The sequence below is a fragment of the Oncorhynchus tshawytscha genome, linkage group LG08 (genome assembly GCF_018296145.1).
Source record: "Oncorhynchus tshawytscha isolate Ot180627B linkage group LG08, Otsh_v2.0, whole genome shotgun sequence".
Taxonomy (NCBI): Eukaryota; Metazoa; Chordata; class Actinopteri; order Salmoniformes; family Salmonidae; genus Oncorhynchus; species Oncorhynchus tshawytscha.
The window spans coordinates 89,348,724-89,371,138 of NC_056436.1; the positions used below are offsets into that span (position 1 = coordinate 89,348,724).

Below are 22,415 nucleotides of genomic sequence, written 5' to 3' on the forward strand. Positions count from 1 at the left end.
ACGAGAGAAAATCCACTTGTTTTCTGGCACATTTATTTTCTTTGTCCTGTTTCACATAGCAAACCACGCGGAGTCATGGTAGTCTATTTACTGTGCTTTGACAACTGACCAGCAAGTGTGGACTATTTTATAAAAGGTGTAGAACTGAATAAAGTTGATCTCCTATGCGCCTTTGCCGTTTATAAATCATGCAACGTGGTTATATGTCCATGGTATTGCTAGGCTCGCCGCTAAACAGCCTCTCGCTAGGCTCGCCATAAACAGCCTCTCGACTAGATTCACCATAAACAGCCTCTCGACTAGATTCACCATAAACAGCCTCTCACTAGATTCACCATAAACAGCCTCTCGCTAGATTCACCATAAACAGCCTCTCACTAGATTCACCATAAACAGCCTCTCGCTAGATTCACCATAAACAGCCTCTCACTAGATTCACCATAAACAGCCTCTCACTAGATTCGCCATTGAATTTGAGGCCAACAACACCCAAACATTTTAATGGATCAGGTTTAATTTTAATTTTAATGGATCACACTCAACGTCAACAAAACTAAGGAGATGATTGTGGACTTCAGGAAACAGCAGAGGGAACACCCCCCCATCCACATCGATGGAACAGTAGTGGAGAGGGTAGCAAGTTTTAAGTTCCTCGGCATACACATCACAGACAAACTGAATTGGTCCACTCACACAGACAGCATCGTGAGGAAGGCGCAGCAGCGCCTCTTCAACCTCAGGAGGCTGAAGAAATCACCAAAAGCACTCAAAACTTCTACAGATGCACAATCGAGAGCATCCTGGCGGGCTGTATCACCGCCTGGTATGGCATGCACCGCCCTCAACCGTAAGGCTCTCCAGAGGGTAGTGAGGTCTGCACAACGCATCACCGGGGGCAAACTACCTGCCCTCCAGGACACCTACACCACCCGATGCTACAGGAAGGCCATAAAGATCATCAAGGACATCAACCACCCGAGCCACTGCCTGTTCACCCCGCTGCCATCCAAAAGGCGAGGTCAGTACAGGTGCATCAAAGCTGGGACCGAGAGACTGAAAAACAGCTTCTATCTCAAGGCCATCAGACTGTTAAACAGCCACCACTAACATTGAGTGGCTACTGCCAACACACTGTCAATGACACTGACTCTACTCCAGCCACTTTAATCATGGGAATCGATGGGAAATGATGTAAATATATCACTAGCCACTTTAAACAATGCTACCTTATATAATGTTACTTACCCTACATTGTTCATCTCATATGCATACGTTGATACTGTACTCTATATCATCGACTGCATCCTTATGTAATACATGTATCACTAGCCACTTTAACTATGCCACTTGGTTTACATACTTATCTCATATGTATCTACTGTATCTTGCCTATGCTGCTCTGTACCATCACTCATTCATATATCCTTATGTACATATTCTTTATCCCCTTACACTGTGTATGACAGTTTTTTTTGGAATTGTTAGTTAGATTACTTGCTCGTTATTACTGCATTGTCGGAACTAGAAGCACAAGCATTTCGCTACACTCGCATTAACATCTGCTAACCATGATTTTTCCCAGATATCAAAGCGGTCTCCTGATGAGGTTCATTGTTGTGGACTTAAAACAATTGTTTAACGATTTTTTTAAGTGTAATTTCAAATGTATTTATTTTTACCTCTTGGAACTACGCTCCCGGATCCGGGAGAATTGTCATCAACTGACACTAATTAGCATAACGCAACGGACAAAAAATATTACTAGAAATATTCATATTCATGAAATCACAAGTGAAATATTGAAACACAGCTTAGCCTTTTGCTAATCACCCTGTCATCTCAGATTTTGAAATTATGCTTTACAGCCAAAGCAAGACAAGCGTTTGTGTAAGTTTATCGATAGCCTAGCATAGCATTATGCCTAGCTAGCAGCAGGAAGCTTGGTCACGAAAATCAGAAAAGCAATCAAATTAATTCGTTTACCTTTGATGAGCTTTGGATGTTTTCACTCACGAGACTCCCAGTTAGATAGCAAATGCTCCTTTTTTCCATAAAGATTATTTCTATAGCCGAAATAGCTCCATTTGTTCTTCAGAAATCGACCGGAAATTGCGGTCACAACAACGCCGAAAAATATTCCAAATTAGATCCATAATATCGACAGAAACATGGCAAACGTTTTTTATAATCAATCCTCAAGGTCTTTTTCAAATATCTATTCGATAATATGTTGGCTTCTTAGTTGGAGTGAGAGAAACAATGGCCGCATTTGTCTATTACGCACAAATCACTCAGAACCACCAGGTGACCACTGACGCAATGTTGTCGCTCACGCTCATTTTTCAAAATAAAAGCCTGAAACTATGTCTTGTGACACTAGACACATTAGGGAAGCCATAGAAAAATGAATCTGGTTGATATCCCATTCACTGCTCAATAGGGAGGCATAGGAACGCAGAGGTTTCTAAATAAGAGACTTCCTGATTGGATTTTTCTCAGGCTTTTGCCTGCAATATCAGTTCTGTTATACTCACAGACAATATTTTTACAATTTTGGAAACTTTAGAGTGTTTTCTATAATAAGCTGTCAATTATATGCATATTCTAGCACCTTGTCCTGAGAAATTCTCTGTTTACTTTGGGAACGTTATTTTTCCAAAAATGAAAATAGTGCCCCCTAGTTTCAAGAGGTTAAACAGTAACCAGAAAACGGAATTCGGGAAATAACTAAATATAATCCGACAAAAAATAAAAAATGTATAGGGTCCAAACGAATGATCATTTCAAATTAATTAATTTTTTTAATGGTGTGCAACTTAATTCATATCTAAAACGTTTAAAGACACTTAACCTCAAGAGAAGACAGGTTTAATTGAGTCTTATTTAGAAAATAATCCTGATCATATTCAAAACAACTAACTGAATTCATTTAAATTATAGTCTTTCTTTACCAGAGCTCTCTATCTCTGTTCCTGGAGAGCTACAGGCCTGTAGGTTTTCACTCAAACCCTAATCTAGCGCAACTGACTAATAATGAACGGGTTGATAGTTGTAACCTAACAGGATTCAGTTTGAGGTTCGAGTTACAAACTACAGGAGGGTATCTCTCCAGGAATCAAGGTTGGAGAGCCCTGTTCTGCACAAAACCACAACTAATGTTTCCAATCTGGGAGGTAAACTCGATAAGGTATAAAATAATTTCACTGTCTTTTTCGGGTGTAATCTTAAGAAATAAACTCTTTGGCCAAAAAATGTCAAACCCTGGGGGTCAAGCCTCAGACCCCGGGGGCGCCTGGCTGGCTACTCTATGTACTTGTGGAAAACACTGCAGAGGTCAGGTGTTAAATCAGTGGAGTTTAGGTCGAGGTGTATTGACAACACAGTGTACCGTCTGCCTTGTAGAAACAGAGAGCTCAATATACCGCTTTCAGAAACAACAGCTCTACTCACCTGAGGACTGGTGGAAGGTTCCCCTCCCTGCTACCACCGTCTCCTCCACGATGGGTTTAATCTTCTGCTGGTCTCCACTCTCCTCTCCAGACCCTCCTCCCTCCTCCTCCTCCTCCTCGTCATCAGACGATGAATCTTGCTGCTTGGCTCCTCTACTTCTGGCTTTGCGTTTCAGTTCGTACGACCGCCTCCGATCTCCGCCCTTGTTCTCCTTCTCCTCTCTTTCCTTCTTCACACGGCTGCTCCTCCGTTTCCCCGTCGCCAGTTTGCTGAGTCCCTTCATCTCCAGGTCCGAGTCGGAGGAGCCGTCCGAGCCCTTCTTCTTGGATGTCTTTTTGGCAGAAGCTGAGGACTTCTTTTTCTTCTTCTTCTTCTTCTTCTTCGCGTCTTCGTCTGAGTCGGACTCTGAGTTGTCTGAATCGTCGGCTTTCAGTTTGCGTTTGGCCGCCAGCTTCTTGTCAGTCTTCACCTTGTCATTCTCCTCCTCCTCTCCATCTTTCTTGCTGAGTTTGAACAGGCACCTTTTGAAGCTCCTGTTGCCCTGGTTACCATCGGCGTCCTGCTGCGCATCCTCGTCCGAGCTGTGTTCTGCCGCTGCAGTCTGGAGCAGGATGTCCAGAACCTCGTCAGAGTCCACTTCTTGTTTAGAAGGATCAGTGGTCACCTTGGATGAGGCATTTCTCTGCTGCTCCTCCTCCTCACGTTCCTTCTCCGAGCTGCCTTTGGTTCTACTCTTCAGCCTGCTGGGACTCTTGCCCTCTGAGTCACTGTTCTCCGGAGAGGATTCAGCCATCTTGTTCTTCCCGTCCGGTGACTTCCTTAGGGGTGTGGTCTTTGTGCAGCTGGAGCGGCGGCCGTCCTCCTCAGAGCCCCCACCTTCCTCCACCTCCTCCTTACTCTTCTCCTTCCCTCCATCCTTATCCTTGCTCATAGACCTGGAGGTGCGTGTGGTAACCACTGGAACGGGCGTCAGCTTCACGATCAGGTTCTTCACCTTGGGCATGGCCTTCTCCTTATGGGTTTGAAGTGACTTCCTGTTTGAGTCGGCGGCGGGGCTCTCGGATTGACTAGCAGCGGTGGTTTCCATGGCGTCGTTGCCGGGCTTTAACCCTGCGGAGTCCGCCAGACTCTCTACCATTTGGAAGAGCTCGTCAGGGACGGCCGGCCCGACAGACACAATGTCTTTTTTCCGGTCACCCTCCTCTCCATCCTCCTCCTCCTCCACTGCTGTCTGGTCTTTGGCCTGGCTGTCTGTCTCTGTGTCCGAGTGGTCCTGAGGCGCGGGGGCAGGGCTCCCCTCCATCTCTGCGTCCTCTGACAAGCCCCCATCCTCCTCTAGCTCCTCCCCATCCTCAGTGTCGGCCATTTTATCCTCTTCTGCCTCCTGTCCATCAACCATGTTGTCAATCTGATCGTGGCCATCATGGCCGTCGGTGTTGGAAACAGCATCCCCGTTCTGTATCCCCTGGTCCTGGGAAGTGAACTGTGACTCCAAGTCCTCCTCTAGGGCAGCATGGGCCTTCTTCAGATCAGCCAGAACAGACCTAGAGAGAGAGAGAGATAGATGGATGAATGGATAGATTAGGCAAAAGAACAGAATTGGGTTGCCTCACTTACTTTGTAGCAGTCATATTAACATGTGTTAGGATACCTGAAGGCCTTGAGGTGTCTGGTCCCGCTGCCACCTCCTCCTGCTCCCTGCTCCTCCTCAGCCTGCTGGATTAAATGGATGAAGGTGTTGTTGAGCACTGTGGTTGTCTCAATCAGCTTCTTGGTCCTCTTCACCAGCTCCTTGAGGACCTTCAGGGTCTTATAGGAGAAGGTGAGGGTCCCTGACCCGTCTGAATGTTCCTTACCGTTCACCACAGCTTTACCATGGTGGTGGTGACCTTTACCCTTTCTGTGCCCTTTCACCTCCTTCCTCTCTTTCTTGTGTCCCGTGCGCCAGAAGCTCTCCAGCTTGGTCAAGATGTTGGAGCAGTTGGAGGCGATGTCTGAGAGAGGCTGAGGGCTGCAGATATAGCAGGACCATTTACTGTCCTCGTCGGTGATCATGGACAGCTCCTTGCGCCCCAGGTTACGCAGGATGCACTTCTTACAGAAGGCGTTGTGGCAGTAGTCACAGCAGATCAGGTTGCCACCTTCAGCACACCACCTTGGGGCGTAGTTAAGATAGCGAGGGAAGTCAACTTCAAAACGTGACGCATCTTAATTGGGATTATCAGCTGTTGTTGGGAAGCAATGAATCATTCTAAAAATGACAAAAATAGTGCACTATATAGGGAATAGGGTGGCAGTTGGGACGTAGCCCTTGGCATGGACAAAAATAGGTGCCGGGACTCTTCGAAAGTAGGTACTCATAATCGAGAGCCAATATTGTACAAGAGGTGGCAACACTCAAGCAGTAGAACAGGGACCTTACGGCAGCTAGAACAATGGCGACCATTTGAGGGGACCTACCTGCACTGTTCGTCCATGTTTCTGTGAGGGGACCTACCTGCACTGTTCGTCCATGTTTCTGTGTTCTGTGAGGGGACCTACCTGCACTGTTCATCCATGTTTCTGTGAGGGGACCTACCTGCACTGTTCGTCCATGTTTCTGTGTTCTGTGAGGGGACCTACCTGCACTGTTCGTCCATGTTTCTGTGAGGGGACCTGCCTGCACTGTTTGTCCATGTTTCTGTGAGGGGACCTGCCTGCACTGTTTGTCCATGTTTCTGTGAGGGGACCTGCCTGCACTGTTTGTCCATGTTTCTGTGAGGGGACCTGCCTGCACTGTTTGTCCATGTTTCTGTGAGGGGACCTGCCTGCACTGTTCGTCCATGTTTCTGTGTTCTGTGAGGGGACCTACCTGCACTGTTCGTCCATTCCGTCCTCGTCTTTATTGATGTCATCGCTGGTGTAATACTTATAACACGACTAGAGGGAGAGGAAACAACAGTGATGCACAGATATTACGTTTTTGGCTGATACCGATATTGTCCTTGCTAAAATAAAACAATACCGATAACCGATATTTAAAATTTTAGCAGCCTTTGAAGCATTTTAGTACAGTTAAATAGTTTGGATGCAGCGGTCTAAGGCACTGCATCTCAGTGCAAGAGGCGTCACTACAGTCCCTGGTTTGAATCCAGGCTGTATCACATCCGGCTGTGATTGGGAGTCCCGTAGGGCGGCGCACAATTGGCCCGGCGTCATCCAGGTTTGGCCGGTGTAGGTTGTCTTTGTAAATAATAATTTGTTCTTAACTGACTTGCCTAGTTAAATAAAGGTTACACACACACACAAACAAAATATACACTATTTGACGTGTTAAATAAGCTTGTTGACCAATCAGGACCTGAATATGAATCTCGGCGTTATCTAATAATTTAACACGTTCATAAAAAAAGATGTGGTTATTGATTATCACTCGTGTCACAACGATTCGTCGATACGTACTGTATGCTATGATGCTGGTAAAGTTGTCTCGTACACCTACAGTGCTGATCATAAAAAAAGCTAGCTAGCTGATGGAGGCAAACAATGTTCTAGGTGTCATATAAAATAACCCAAATGTATTTAGATTAATGGTGGTCTGACTATATAGCTAGGTGACTATATAGCTAGGTGACTATATAGCTAGGTGTCATCATCTAAAATAACCCTAATTTATAAGACAGTTCTTATTTGATAAATGGTGGTTTGGACCAATCTACGTGAAGCTAGCCACAATAAAGATTAGCCACAAGTGGAATTTGCGGTTAGCCTTCAAAATAAGAGTATTGCATAATTCTACTGTTTGTAGTCATTTGCATCACTGTCAATTACATACTTTTATTTTGAAGTCAAAACACAAATCCCACTATTTTGCATAATCCTTATTGGGGATAGCTTCACAACGCATAACCCAGACTAGTCGAGCATCGCTAGCTGGCTGCTTATAACGTTATATCTCTCCACGAACTGAAGTTCAATTTCAATAGGCAAACAACAATACAACAATACTTACTCACAAGGATTCCTAAATCATTGCTAAGAATAATGAAAATGACTGCAGTTTCTACTGGTCATTGTTATCAGGCTGGTTGTATTGGTGCTAGCTAGGTACTAAGCTAAAGCTAGCGACCCCAGAAGTTGCGGTCGACCAAATGATGCTTTATTACCAATGCGGTATTGTAAACACATCGTTCGTGGCCGGTATTTGCTTGTTTGTAGACTTTTTAGTACAGCTTTGACAGAGCTACTGGATCTTTTTTAACACGCAAAGACCCAAACGGCGTTCCATAGTATGTGCAACTCCGGTAGAGCAACATCTGAAAAAATAGCGCACTTGGTAGTGTGTACCGGTGATCGACCAGTCGGCGAAAGCCAACACCACCCACGACAGAGAACGGTTGATTGTCAAGGGCAATGAATTCCATTATCTTGGCTTTAATGGCTTTCGCCTTTGAGTTGTTACTCTTTCAAATGAGGGTTGACGGCTTGATCCACACAGCAGACATTGTGGGCTAGCTCAGGAATGCTGTGTTGAACGTATAGAGCATTTTACATGGCATCATTACGTCATCTACCTACGTTATATAGGTACGCACCGTCATCTACCCACGTTATATAGGTACGCACCGTCATCTACCTACGTTATATAGGTACGCACCGTCATTACGGCATCTACCTACGTTATATAGGTACGCACCGTCATCTACCTACGTTATATAGGTACGCACCGTCATTACGTCATCTACCTACGTTATATAGGTACGCACCGTCATCTACCTACGTTATATAGGTACGCACCGTCATCTACCTACGTTATATAGGTACGCACCGTCATCTACCTACGTTATATAGGTACGCACCGTCATCTACCCACGTTATATAGGTACGCACCGTCATCTACCTACGTTATATAGGTACGCACCGTCATCTACCTACGTTATATAGGTACCGCTACCGTCATCTCTACCTACGTTATATAGGTACGCACCGTCATCTACCTACGTTATATAGGTACGCACCGTCATCTACCTACGTTATATAGGCACCGTCACCTACGTTATATAGGTACATCTACCGTCATCTACCTACGTTATATAGGTACGCACCGTCATCTACCTACGTTATATAGGTACGCACCGTCATCTACCTACGTTATATAGGTACGCACCGTCATCTACCTACCGTTATATAGGTACGCACCGTCATCTACCTACGTTATATAGGTACGCACCGTCATCTACCTACGTTATATAGGTACGCACCGTCATCTACCTACGTTATATAGGTACGCACCGTCCTCTACCACCGTCATCTACGTTATATAGGTACGCACCGTCATCTACCTACGTTATATAGGTACGCACCGTCATCTACCTACGTTATATAGGTACGCACCGTCATCTACCTACGTTATATAGGTACGCACCGTCATCTACCTACGTTATATAGGTACGCACCGTCATCTACCTACGTTATATAGGTACGCACCGTCATTACGGCATCTACCTACGTTATATAGGTACGCACCGTCATCTACCTACGTTATATAGGTACGCACCGCCATCTACCTACGTTATATAGGTACGCACCGCCATCTACCTACGTTATATAGGTACGCACCGTCATCTACCTACGTTATATAGGTACGCACCGTCATCTACCTACGTTATATAGGTACGCACCGTCATCTACCTACGTTATATAGGTACGCACCGTCATCTACCCACGTTATATAGGTACGCACCGTCATCTACCCACGTTATATAGGTACGCACCGTCATCTACCTACGTTATATAGGTACGCACCGTCATCTACCTACGTTATATAGGTACGCACCGTCATCTACCTACGTTATATAGGTATCTACCGTCATCTACCTACGTTATATAGGTACGCACCGTCATCTACCTACGTTATATAGGTACGCACCGTCATCTACCTACGTTATATAGGTACGCACCGTCATCTACCTACGTTATATAGGTACGCACCGTCATCTACCTACGTTATATAGGTACGCACCGTCATCTACCCACGTTATACGTTACCTACGTTATAGGTACGCACCGTCATCTACCTACGTTATATAGGTACGCACCGTCATCTACCTACGTTATATAGGTACGCACCGTCATCTACCTACGTTATATAGGTACGCACCGTCATCTACCTACGTTATATAGGTACGCACCGTCATCTACCTACGTTATATAGGTACGCACCGTCATCTACCCACGTTATATAGGTACGCACCTACCTACGTTATATAGGTACGCACGCATCTACCCACGTTATATAGGTACGCACCGTCATCTACCTACGTTATATAGGTACGTACCGCACTACCCACGTTATTACACGTCATCTACCTACGTTATATAGGTACGCACCGTCATCTACCCTACGTTATATAGGTACGCACCGTCATCTACCTACGTTATATAGGTACGCACCGTCATCTACCTACGTTATATAGGTACGCACCGTCATCTACCTACGTTATATAGGTACGCACCGTCATCTACCTAGGTACGTTCTACCTATTATAGGTACGCACCGTCATCTACCTACGTTATATAGGTACGCACCGTCATCTACCATCTACCTACGTTATATAGGTACGCACCGTCATCTACCTACCTACGTTATATAGGTACGCACGTCATCTACCTACGTTATATAGGTACGCACCGTCATCTACCTACGTTATATAGGTACGCACCGTCATCTACCTACGTTATATAGGTACGCACCGTCATCTACCTACGTTATATAGGTACGCACCGTCATCTACCTACGTTATATAGGTACGCACCGTCATCTACCTACGTTATATAGGTACGCACCGTCATCTACCTACGTTATATAGGTACGCACCGTCATCGTATCTACCTACGTTATATAGGTACGCACCGTCATCTACCTACGTTATATAGGTACGCACCGTCATCTACCTACGTTATATAGGTACGCACCGTCATCTACCTACGTTATATAGGTACGCACCGTCATCTACCTACGTTATAGGTACGCACCGTCATCTACCTACGTTATATAGGTACGCACCGTCATCTACCTACGTTATATAGGTACGCACCGTCATCTACCTACGTTATATAGGTACGCACCGTCATCTACCTACGTTATATAGGTACGCACCGTCATCTACCTACGTTATATAGGTACGCACCGTCATCTACCTACGTTATATAGGTACGCACCGTCATCTACCTACGTTATATAGGTACGCACCGTCATCTACCTACGTTATATAGGTACGCACCGTCATCTACCTACGTTATATAGGTAGGTCATCTACCTACGTTATATAGGTACGCACCGTCATCTACCTATCTACCTACGTTATATAGGTACGCACCGTCATCTACCTACTACCTACGTTATATAGGTACCGTCATCTACCTACGTTATATAGGTACGCACCGTCATCTACCTACGTTATATAGGTACGCACCGTCATCTACCTACGTTATATAGGTACGGGGCTACGCACCGTCATCTACCTACGTTATATAGGTACGCACCGTCATCTACCTACGTTATATAGGTACGCACCGTCATCTACCTACGTTATATAGGTACGCACCGCTCTACCTGTGTTAGTGGTACGGGTGGCAGGGGGGGCTTGGTGTGAGTGGCATGGGCTCGGGGAGTGGCAGGGGGGGCTTGGTGTGAGTGGCAGTGGGAGGGGAGGGGCTTGGTGTGTGTGTAAACAGAGGAGGAAACGAAGTGAGAGGTCTCACTCTCGCCCAAATCTGTTCAAAATCATCCCAATGTGTTTCTATGGGCGTATTTTGGTCCTAAGCTTGTCGCCTATAGGTACGCACCGTCTACCCACGTTATTGGGACGACTCCCATTGTTAAGGGGACATTAGCATCTCCTCATTATATTCAGATCTCTGGTGTAAACGGGAAGGAGACGAGAGCAAAAAGACATGAGAACATGCGGACACAAACGCTAAACCTTTTTTTTTTAATTAAAAAGCTATTCTTGTGATATTGGCATTTGGAATATCTCGCAAAAACATACATTCAAATGAATCATATATATATATATATATATATGGCCCTACCCTAAAGGAGCATGGTGGAGCTCAGAGAGAGAGACAGGCAGACAGAGAGAGAGACAGGCAGACAGAGTGAGAGAGAGAGAAAGGCAGGCAGACAGAGAGAGAGAGACACAGGCAGAGAGAGAGAGAGACACAGGCAGAGAGAGAGAGAGACACAGGCAGACAGAGAGAGAGACACAGGCAGACAGAGACACAGGCAGAGAGACCTAGAGAGACACAGGCAGACAGACAGAGAGAGACACAGGCAGAGAGAGACACAGGCAGGCAGAGAGAGACAGGCAGACAGAGAGAGACACAGGCAGAGAGAGAGACAGGCAGACAGAGAGAGAGACAGGCAGAGAGAGAAAGACAGGCAGACAAGAGAAAGACAGGCAGACAGAGAGAGAAAGACAGGCAGAGGGGCAGAGAGAGACAGGCAGACAGAGAGAGAGAAAATCAGGCAGACAGAGAGAGAGACAGGCAGACAGAGATTCAGAGAGAAGGAGACAGGCAGACAGAGAGAGAGACAGGCAGACAGAGAAAGAGAGAGGAATATCTCGACAGGCAGACAAGAGAAAGACAGGCAGACAGAGAGAGAGAAGACAGGCAGACAGAGACAGAAAGACAGGCAGACAAGAGAAAGACAGGCAGACAGAGAGAGAAAGACAGGCAGACAGAGAGAGACAGGCAGACAGAGAGAGAGACAGGCAGACAGAGAGAGACAGGCAGACAGAGAGAGAGACAGGCAGAGACAGGCAGACAGAGAGAGAGACAGGCAGACAGAGAGAGACAGAGAGAGAGACAGGCAGACAAGAGAAAGACAGGCAGACAAGAGAAAGACAGGCAGACAGAGAGAGAAAGACAGGCAGACAGAGAGAGAAAGACAGGCAGACAGAGAGAGAAAGACAGGCAGACAGACAGACAGACAGACAGACAATCATCCCACAATCGCAGACTAGAGAGGAAAGGATATGTGAGAAAGACAGACCGATGGAGACAGAATTTGATAGAGAGACAGACAGATAGATGGAAAGATGTAGAGCCCGATAGGAGACAAATAGTCAGGTGGAAGATAGACAGAGAGGGTCTTGCAGGTGTATCTACCTTGCAGAGGAGCACATGGAGCATCGGGTGCTCAAACACTGAGTGGCGCTGGAAGTGGTTGACCTGCTGTCCACAGGCGGTGCAGTCTATCCTCTCCTGCAAAGTGGTATCTGGATATAAACAGAGGAAGACCGAGAGACAAACATGTTTAGTTTACATCCAATATCAATCCCAAACTGAATGATTTCATTAAACTGGCAGCGGGTCTGGATATTAGGCTGTAGGAAGACACATTCCTGGTCAAAACCTTATCTTTAACGATGGGAGGATTCAAACCGTTTATCTGACTATTCCCTATATAGTACACTACTTTAGACCAGAGCCCTATGGCACCCTATTCCCTATATAGTGCACTACTTTAGACCAGAGCCCTATTCCCTATATAGTGCACTACTATAGACCAGAGCCCTATTCCCTATATAGTGCACTACTATAGACCAGAGCCCTATTCCCTATATAGTGCACTACTATAGACCAGAGCCCTATTCCCTATATAGTGCACTACTATAGACCAGAGCCCTTCCCTATTCCCTATGTAGTGCACTACTTTAGACCAGGGCCCTATTCCCTATATAGTGCACTACTTTAGACCAGATCCCTATTCCCTATATAGTGCACTACTTTAGACCAGATCCCTATTCCCTATATAGTGCACTACTTTAGACCAGAGCCCTATTCCCTATATAGTGCACTACTATAGACCAGAGCCCTATTCCCTATATAGTGCACTACTATAGACCAGAGCCCTATTCCCTATAGAGTGCACTACTATAGACCAGGGCCCTATTCCCTATATAGTGCACTACTTTAGACCAGGACTCATAACTCTCAACAAGTGCTCTTTCACCACCACATAAACCTTGAATATCAACTCAAAACCTTTTTAAAAACATGAACAACAGTATTATCTACCTTGAACATCAACTCAGAATAGACCAGCAACAGTATCAGCCACCTTGAACATCAACTCAGAATAGACCAACAACAGTTATCTACCTTGAACATCAACTCAGAATAGACCAGCAACAACAGTATTATCCACCTTGAACATCAACTCAGAATAGACCAACAACAACAGTATTATCTACCTTGAACATCAACTCAGAATAGACCAGCAACAACAGTATTATCCACCTTGAACATCAACTCAGAATAGACCAACAACAACAGTATTATCTACCTTGAACATCAACTCAGAATAGACCAACAACAACAGTATTATCTACCTTGAACATCAACTCAGAATAGACCAACAACAATATTATCCACAAAGTGTAGAAATGCACCTTCTGGCTCCACAATGATATGAAGAGGCATTAAAACACGTGCTGGCCCCAGGTCGTGGTAGACCTTACCATCTGAGGGGTTGTCAGAGGCGCCATCTTCCTGTCCACTCTCGTCCGAGGTGTCAGACTCATTCCCTCCGGTGTGCTTGGCTGTAACAGCAGGCTTCCTCTTGGTGTGAGAAGAAGAGGGTCTCTCAGTCTCTGCTGAGCTCCCAGGCTGAGGAGTAAACAAGAGTCAACATGAGTCTAATGAAAAATCTCAGAATAGACCCTGAGTGATCGTCCTGTTATCTGCTACAGAAGCTACAGTCCATCTGTGTCCCAAATGGCACCCTATCTAGCGCACTACGTTCAACCAGCTCTGGTAAGACATTCATGAAGTTCACAGGTGGATACATCTGAAAAAGTGAGCAGGTAAATAGACAATCTGATGTTGACCTACCTCCTCCTCCTCCTCCTCCATCTGGTCTGTAATCGGAAGTTGACCTACTTCCTGCTCCATCATTTGGTCTGTAGATTCAGCTGAGGTTCTACTCATTTAACCTGCCAACAGCAAGAAATCCCACTATTAGGTCAGAAATTAGACAATTTAAAAGGCCGGGGGAGATGAAGAGCGGACTAAATTACCAGGTTAGAGGCTCTTTCCTTTTTGTGAGTAAAAGCAAAACAGCCTGATCTGAATCAAGATCTAGGGCTTTGTCCCAAATGACACCCTGTTCCCTGTAGTAGTGCACTATTTAACGGAGCAGGCCAGCAGCACCAATGGAGCAGCCCGGCAGCACCAATGGAGCAGCCCAGCAGCACCAATGGAGCAGCCCAGCAGCACTAACGGAGCAGCCCAGCAGCACTAATGGAGCAGCACCAATGGAGCAGCCCAGCAGCACTAATGGAGCAGCACTAATGGAGCAGCCCAGCAGCACTAATGGAGCAGCACCAATGGAGCAGCCCCGCAGCACCAATGGAGCAGCACTAATGGAGCAGCCCAGCAGCACTAATGGAGCAGCCCAGCAGCACTAACGGAGCAGCCCAGCAGCACTAATGGAGCAGCACTAATGGAGCAGCCCAGCAGCACCAATGGAGCAGCACTAATGGAGCAGCCCAGCAGCACAGTTCAAATCGGAGTTATTTGTCAGCCCAGCAGCACTAATGGACATGCACTAAACTGGAGCAGCCCAGCAAATGCACCAAAACAACAGGTGTAGACTAATGGAGCAGCCCAGCAACTAACGGAGCAGCCCAGCAAATGCATCAACAACAGGTGTAGAAGCCCATTTTGCAGCACTAACATCAGCCCAGCATGCACAAATAAATTTGATTTGCAGCACTAACAGGAAAGCCCAGCAGCACCAATGGAGCTAACACTGAAATGGAGCAGCCCAGCAGACTAACAGTGACATGCCCGGCAGCACCAACGGAGCAGCCCGGCAGCAATAATGGGAAAAAAATATAATAAAAGTAATAATAAATACACAATGACTAACCTGACTATACACAGGACCTAAATAAGCCAGATTTGCTAGGCCTACTGTTTCAACAAAAACCTGGCTATATACACAGAGTACCAGTTGTTTCAATAGTGTGAACATGTGAAATTAGCAACCTGACAGTAACTAGACAGTTCAAATCAGATGTTATTGGTCACATGCTTACATATACAGAGTACCAGTACTAACTACAGGTGTAGACTAACAGTGACATGCTTCATAAACACAGGTGTAGACTAACAGTCAAATGCTCCATAAACAACAGGTGTAGACTAAGAGTGACATGCTTCATAAACTACAGGTGTAGACTAACAGTCAAATGCTTCACTATATACAGGTGTAGAAGTCATTTTGCTAACCTGATATAACATCTGAGTAACCAGTATGTGACAAATAAATTTGATTTGATTTAGACTAACAGTGAAATGCTTCATAAACAACAGGTGTAGTCTAACAATGAAATGCTGACTATAAACAGAGTACCAGTGAGTCAATGAAACCTGACTTATAAACAGACAGGTGTAGTCAACAGTAACCTGACATAAACACAGGTGTAGACTAACAGTGAAACCTGACTTATACATAAACAACAGGTGTAGACTAACAGTGACATACTGAGTCAATGACGGCCCTTCCCAACAACGAAGAGAAAGAAAATAGAGAAATAATAGAAAACCAGGGAAAAAACCTATAATAAAAGTAATAATAAATACACAATGAGTAACCTGACTATATACACAGAGTACCAGTACTGAGTCAATGACTAACCTGACTATATACACAGAGTACCAGTACTGAGTCAATGAGTAACCTGACTATATACACAGAGTACCAGTACTGAGTCAATGAGTAACCTGACTATATACACAGAGTACCAGTACTGAGTCAATGAGTAACCTGACTATATACACAGAGTACCAGTACTGAGTCAATGACTAACCTGACTATATACACAGAGTACCAGTACTGAGTCAATGACTAACCTGACTATATACACAGAGTACCAGTACTGAGTCAATGAGTAACCTGACAATATACACATGATACCAGTACTGAGTCAATGAGTAACCTGACTATATACACAGAGTACCAGTACTGAGTCAATGAGTAACCTGACTATATACACAGAGTACCAGTACTGAGTCAATGACTAACCTGACTATATACACAGAGTACCAGTACTGAGTCAATGAGTAACCTGACAATATACACAGGATACCAGTACTGAGTCAATGAGTAACCTGACTATATACACAGAGTACCAGTACTGAGTCAATGAGTAACCTGACTATATACACAGAGTACCAGTACTGAGTCAATGAGTAACCTGACTATATATACAGAGTACTAGTACTGAGTCAATGAGTAACCTGACTATATATACAGAGTACCAGTACTGAGTCAATGAGTAACCTGACTATATACACAGAGTACCAGTACTGAGTCAATGACTAACCTGACTATATACACAGAGTACCAGTACTGAGTCAATGACTAACCTGACTATATACACAGGATACCAGTACTGAGTCAATGAGTAACCTGACTATATATACACAGAGTACCAGTACTGAGTCAATGAGTAACCTGACTATATACACAGAGTACCAGTACTGAGTCAATGAGTAACCTGACTATATACACAGAGTACCAGTACTGAGTCAATGAGTAACCTGACTATATACACAGAGTACCAGTACTGAGTCAATGAGTAACCTGACTATATACACAGAGTATCAGTACTGAGTCAATGACTAACCTGACTATATACACAGAGTACCAGTACTGAGTCAATGACTAACCTGACTATATACACAGAGTACCAGTACTGAGTCAATGACTAACCTGACTATATACACAGGATACCAGTACTGAGTCAATGAGTAACCTGACTATATACACAGAGTACCAGCACTGAGTCAATGAGTAACCTGATTATATACACAGAGTACCAGTACTGAGTCAATGAGTAACCTGACTATATACACAGAGTATCAGTACTGAGTCAATGACTAACATGACTATATACACAGAGTACCAGTACTGAGTCAATGACTAACCTGACTATATACACAGAGTACCAGTACTGAGTCAATGACTAACCTGACTATATACACAGAGTACCAGTACTGAGTCAATGAGTAACCTGACTATATACACAGAGTACCAGTACTGAGTCAATGACTAACCTGACTATATACACAGAGTACCAGTACTGAGTCAATGAGTAACCTGACTATATACACAGGATACCAGTACTGAGTCAATGAGTAACCTGACTATATACACAGGATACCAGTACTGAGTCAATGAGTAACCTGACTATATACACAGGATACCAGTACTGAGTCAATGAGTAACCTGACTATATACACAGAGTACCAGTACTGAGTCAATGAGTAACCTGACTATATACACAGGATACCAGTACTGAGTCAATGAGTAACCTGACTATTTACACAGGATACCAGTACTGAGTCAATGAGTAACCTGACTATATACACAGGATACCAGTACTGAGTCAATGAGTAACCTGACTATATACACAGGATACCAGTACTGAGTCAATGAGTAACCTGACTATATACACAGAGTACCAGTACTGAGTCAATGACTAACCTGACTATATACACAGAGTACCAGTACTGAGTCAATGAGTAACCTGACTATATACACAGAGTACCAGTACTGAGTCAATGACTAACCTGACTATATATACTGGATACCAGCACTGAGTCAATGAGTAACCTGACTATATACACAGAGTACCAGTACTGAGTCAATGAGTAACCTGACTATATATACAGGATACCAGCACTGAGTCAATGAGTAACCTGACTATATACACAGAGTACCAGTACTGAGTCAATGAGTAACCTGACTATATAAACAGGATACCAGTACTGAGTCAATGAGTAACCTGACTATATACACAGGATACCAGTACTGAGTCAATGTGCAGGAGTACGAGGTAATAACATGGCTATATTCAAGGCGGCAGGTACCCTAGTGATTACAGCCTGGAATCGAACATGGGTCTGTAGTGACGCCTCTAGCGCTGCGATGCAGTGCCTTATATGCTGACCATGCGACGCGAGTAGTGCAAAATATATTTACACATTCTTGTTATTCAATCACTGCACCCACACTACTCGTGCTCGTCATTTGAGTGTCTGCGTAGTTGGGCGCTAAAATAGAACTTGGTTCCATTTGTAATGATTGACATGCTGCAAATCCCGCCTCTCCCATCTCCTCATTGGTTTTTAGGAGCATTGAAAGATGAACTGAGGTCCACACTCCAGTCCAGTTGGTGGTGGTAAAGCACCTTCAAGTTGGAGGATTCATTTGTCGGAGTAGAGGACCTTGTGCATTTCAGGTAAAATAACAACCCAATGTTTATATCCCAGGACAAATTAGCTAGCTAGCTACATTTCCATAAATGTTTAATGCTTTTCGACCTGTCCCCAAATGAATATAGTTGGTTCGGAGTTCGTTTTCATATTTTAAACTGCATGTCCTGATCTCCTCTGGTGTGGGAGGACAACCTCAACATGCGGACGGTGTCTCGGGTGGATGATGTCTCATGAGGAAGTGCATGTTAGACCGCTGCACCACTCAGGATCCCAAAACATAAGAATAAAGTGACTGATGAACAGTAGCTATTTGAGCTAAAAATGCAGTTACAACAGCTCGGTGTAAAGAAAAATGGCCCATGTGTGTGCGACCTAAAGGTTTAACTCCAGCATTATTTATGGACGATTTTCATCTCCATTGTGCGTTTCTGTTGAGCATCGGGTTCCTGTCTGGTGCGAATGAACGAACTAACATGGACCTTGTCTGCTACAATTAATGCTTTCTGACATGAACAGAGTACAAAAATCAGGCGAGATGGAAGAAAAACATACTACAAAAACCGGGCATCTTCCCACCAAAGGCGAACTAACTAACCGGAGTGTCTGTGCACTAAGTCAACCTGACTCTTATCAAAACAACCTTTTATTTGTCACATGGGCCGAATTACAACAGTTTAGACCCTTACGAGAAATGCTGACTTACAAACCCTTAACCAACAATGCCGTTTTAAGAAAATATGAATTAAGAAAATATCTACTCAATAAACCACCTAAAAAAAGCTTAACAACAAGAACCAGGCGATATACAAGGTGTACCGGTATCGAGTCCATGTGGGGGGGTGCAGGTTAGTCGAGGTAAACAGACATCTATTATCTGATTTCACCTTTATTTAACCAGGTTGAACAGTTGAGAACAAATTCTCATTTACAACTGGGACCTGGTCAAGATAAAGCAAAGCAGTGAGACACACATGGAATAAACATAGTCAATAACACAATAGAAAAGTGTGATCAAACTGTATATATAAAAATCCAACATCTCTGCAGTATGTCCACATTTCAGACATCAGATTCCCGGACAACCCTGCAATACCGTTTCAATGGTCCAGAGCATTCAGAGACATGCAACGAAATGCATCAGTTTATCCCCCTCGCCAGATATGTCAGATCCCACATTAGTTAGCATGCTAGGTAGCTAGCTTATACATTCCGGGCCAAAACACAGGTGGAAATCGACCAAAACCCGCTGACATGTTTTGTTTTACAACCTTTTACCTTTTCAACTAAAAATACTAACTTAGTAATAGTGGTTGAGTTAGCTAGCTAGGTTATAAATCCTCCGTTAGAACAGCAGTAGCTGTTTTCGTAGTGTAGCTAGCTACGTTGGTACCGTGGGAAACCGAGCCGGTTCCGCTGCATAACACCGGTACATCGCTAACGAGCCCAGAGCATCAATGCAAAGATGCTAACGTTAGGCACTGAGGAAAAGATAATACCTACTGTACTCTTTGTCATTTATTGAATGACTGAAACACGTGTAGTTCTTGGCACGTCGTCCCGGAGATGTAAAACAAATAATTCTCAGTAATTTGTCATTTTAGAAAAATGTTAAAATATTGAAGCAAACCTCCTTTTTTTCAGTGGAGACAAAGCAAAGGCGCCATTTTACCGGATGGTTTGAGACGCACTAAAATGGCGCATCTAGCCCAAATCCTATCTGTTGTCCTATTGGTTGTTGAGTCAGGAAATGATGGCTTTCTGATTGGCCAAATAAATGTGAGCGTTTCCATAGGCTTAGTGTGAATCGTATTCTCTCAATCTACTGGCGACTTTTTTTTGTGTCCCACCTCTATGCTCTGGTTTTTATTTTTGATTAATTCACACGTTCCACAATGGAAATGCCACATGGAAATGACACTGTTTTCTCTGATAATCTGAGCCTCCCATAGAGGCAGGCTGCATTCTGGTCTGCCTTGAATTCTAAACTCTATTGCTTAGTAAACTCTATTGTGCTAGACTCTAAACTTTAGTCAATTGCTCTGCCAAACATATTCCCCACTCAGAGCCTGTCCTGTCCCCTCAGGTAGGTCAACATATTCCCCACTCAGAGCCTGTCCTGTCCTCTCAGGTAGGTCAACATATTCCCCACTCAGAGCCTGTCCTGTCCCCTCAGGTAGGCCAGCATATTCCCCACTCAGAGCCTGTCCTGTCCCCTCAGGTAGGCCTACGTATTCCTCACTCAGAGCCTGTCCTGTCCCCTCAGGTAGGCCTACATATTCCCCACTCAGAGCCTGTCCTGTCCCCTCAGGTAGGCCAAACATATTCCCCACTCAGAGCCTGTCCTGTCCCCTCAGGTAGGCCAAACATATTCCCCACTCAGAGCCTGTCCTGTCCCCTCAGGTAGGCCTACGTATTCCCCACTCAGAGCCTGTCCTGTCCCCTCAGGTAGTGATGCGTTTCCCGTCGACACCCTTGGAAGCTCCTCAGACCCTCAAGAACTTCTAGTAGATGCACCATTGAGAGCAACCTCCGGGCTCTCCAGAGGGTGGTCCGGTCAACCCAATGCATCATCGGAGGCAAGAAGATCATCAAGAACCTCAGCCACTCGAGCCACGGGGCCCAGTACCCTGCCCTGAACATAGTCCCTGTTAGTCATAGTCACATCCACCGGGCATGTGCTGACCAACTGTCAGATGTCTTCACTGACATTTTCAACCTCTCCTTGTCTAAGTCTGTAATACCAACATGTTTCAAGCAGACCACCATAGTGCCTGTGCCCAAGAACACTAAGGTAACCTGCCTAAGTGATTACAAACCCGTAGCACTCACATTCGTAGCCATGAAGTACTTTGAAAGGCTTGTAATGGCTCATATTAACACCATTATCCCAGAAACCCTAGACCCACTCCAATCTGCATACCGCCCCAACAGATCCACAGATGACTCAATCTCAATCGCACTCCACACTGCCCTTTCCCACCTGGACAAAAGGAACACCTACGTGAGAATGCTATTCATTGACTACAGCTCAGCATTCAACACCATAGTGCCCTCAAAGCTCATCACTAAGCTAAGGATCCTGGGACTAAACACCTCCCTCTGCAAATGGATCCTGGACTTCCTGATGGGCCGCCACCATGTGGTAAGGGTAGGTAACAACACATCCGCCACGCTGATCCTCAACACACAGGGGCCCATCAGGGGTGCGTGCTCAGCCCCCTCCTGTACTCCCTGTTCACTCATGACTGCATGGCCAGGCACGACTCCAACACCATCGTCAAGTTTGCAGATGACACAACAGTGGAGGCCTGATCACCAACAACGACGAAACAGCCTATAGGGAGGAGGTCGGAGACCTGGCCATGTGGTGCCAGGACAACAACCTCTCCCTCAACGTGATCAAGACAAAGGAGATGGTTGTGGACTACAGGAAAAGGAGGACCGAGAACACCCCCATTCTCATGGATGGGGCTGTAGTGGAGCAGGTTGAGAGCTTCAACTTCCTTGGTGTCCACGTCACCAACAAACCTACATGGTCCAAGCACGCCAAGACAGTTGTGAAGAGGGCACGACAAAGCCTATTTCCCCTCAGGAGACTGAAAAGATGGATCCCCAGATCCTCAAAAGGTTATATAGCTGCACCATCGAGAGCATCCTGACTGGTTGAACCACTGGCTGGTTTGGCAACT

The 22,415-nt window shown here is 45.0% G+C and overlaps 1 protein-coding gene across 11 annotated transcripts in view; it reads right to left on the minus strand.

Moving 5' to 3' along the window:
* Positions 1-20,439, minus strand: part of LOC112232729 (transcriptional regulator ATRX) — a 31,725-nt gene extending 11,286 nt beyond the window's left edge. For 6 of the 11 annotated variants that reach the window (XR_006083966.1, XR_006083964.1, XR_006083965.1 and 3 more), the window contains exons 1-6: positions 14,331-14,432; positions 13,959-14,108; positions 12,604-12,713; positions 6,302-6,369; positions 5,102-5,605; positions 3,451-4,994 (exon numbers count right to left, since the gene is read on the minus strand). Coding sequence is in view for 8 of the 11 variants with exons in the window: in XM_042326169.1 (XP_042182103.1) it covers positions 3,451-4,994; positions 5,102-5,605; positions 6,302-6,369; positions 12,604-12,713; positions 13,959-14,108; positions 14,331-14,427 (2,473 nt within the window). In the remaining 3 variants the exon portion in view is untranslated. Of the gene's footprint in view, positions 1-3,450; positions 4,995-5,101; positions 5,606-5,991; positions 6,024-6,301; positions 6,370-12,603; positions 12,714-13,958; positions 14,109-14,330; positions 14,433-20,226 lie in introns of those variants that run through there. The other 5 variants (XM_042326168.1, XM_042326166.1, XM_042326165.1 and 2 more) reach the window with 5 other exon arrangements.
* Between the last annotated feature and the right edge of the window lie 1,976 nt (positions 20,440-22,415).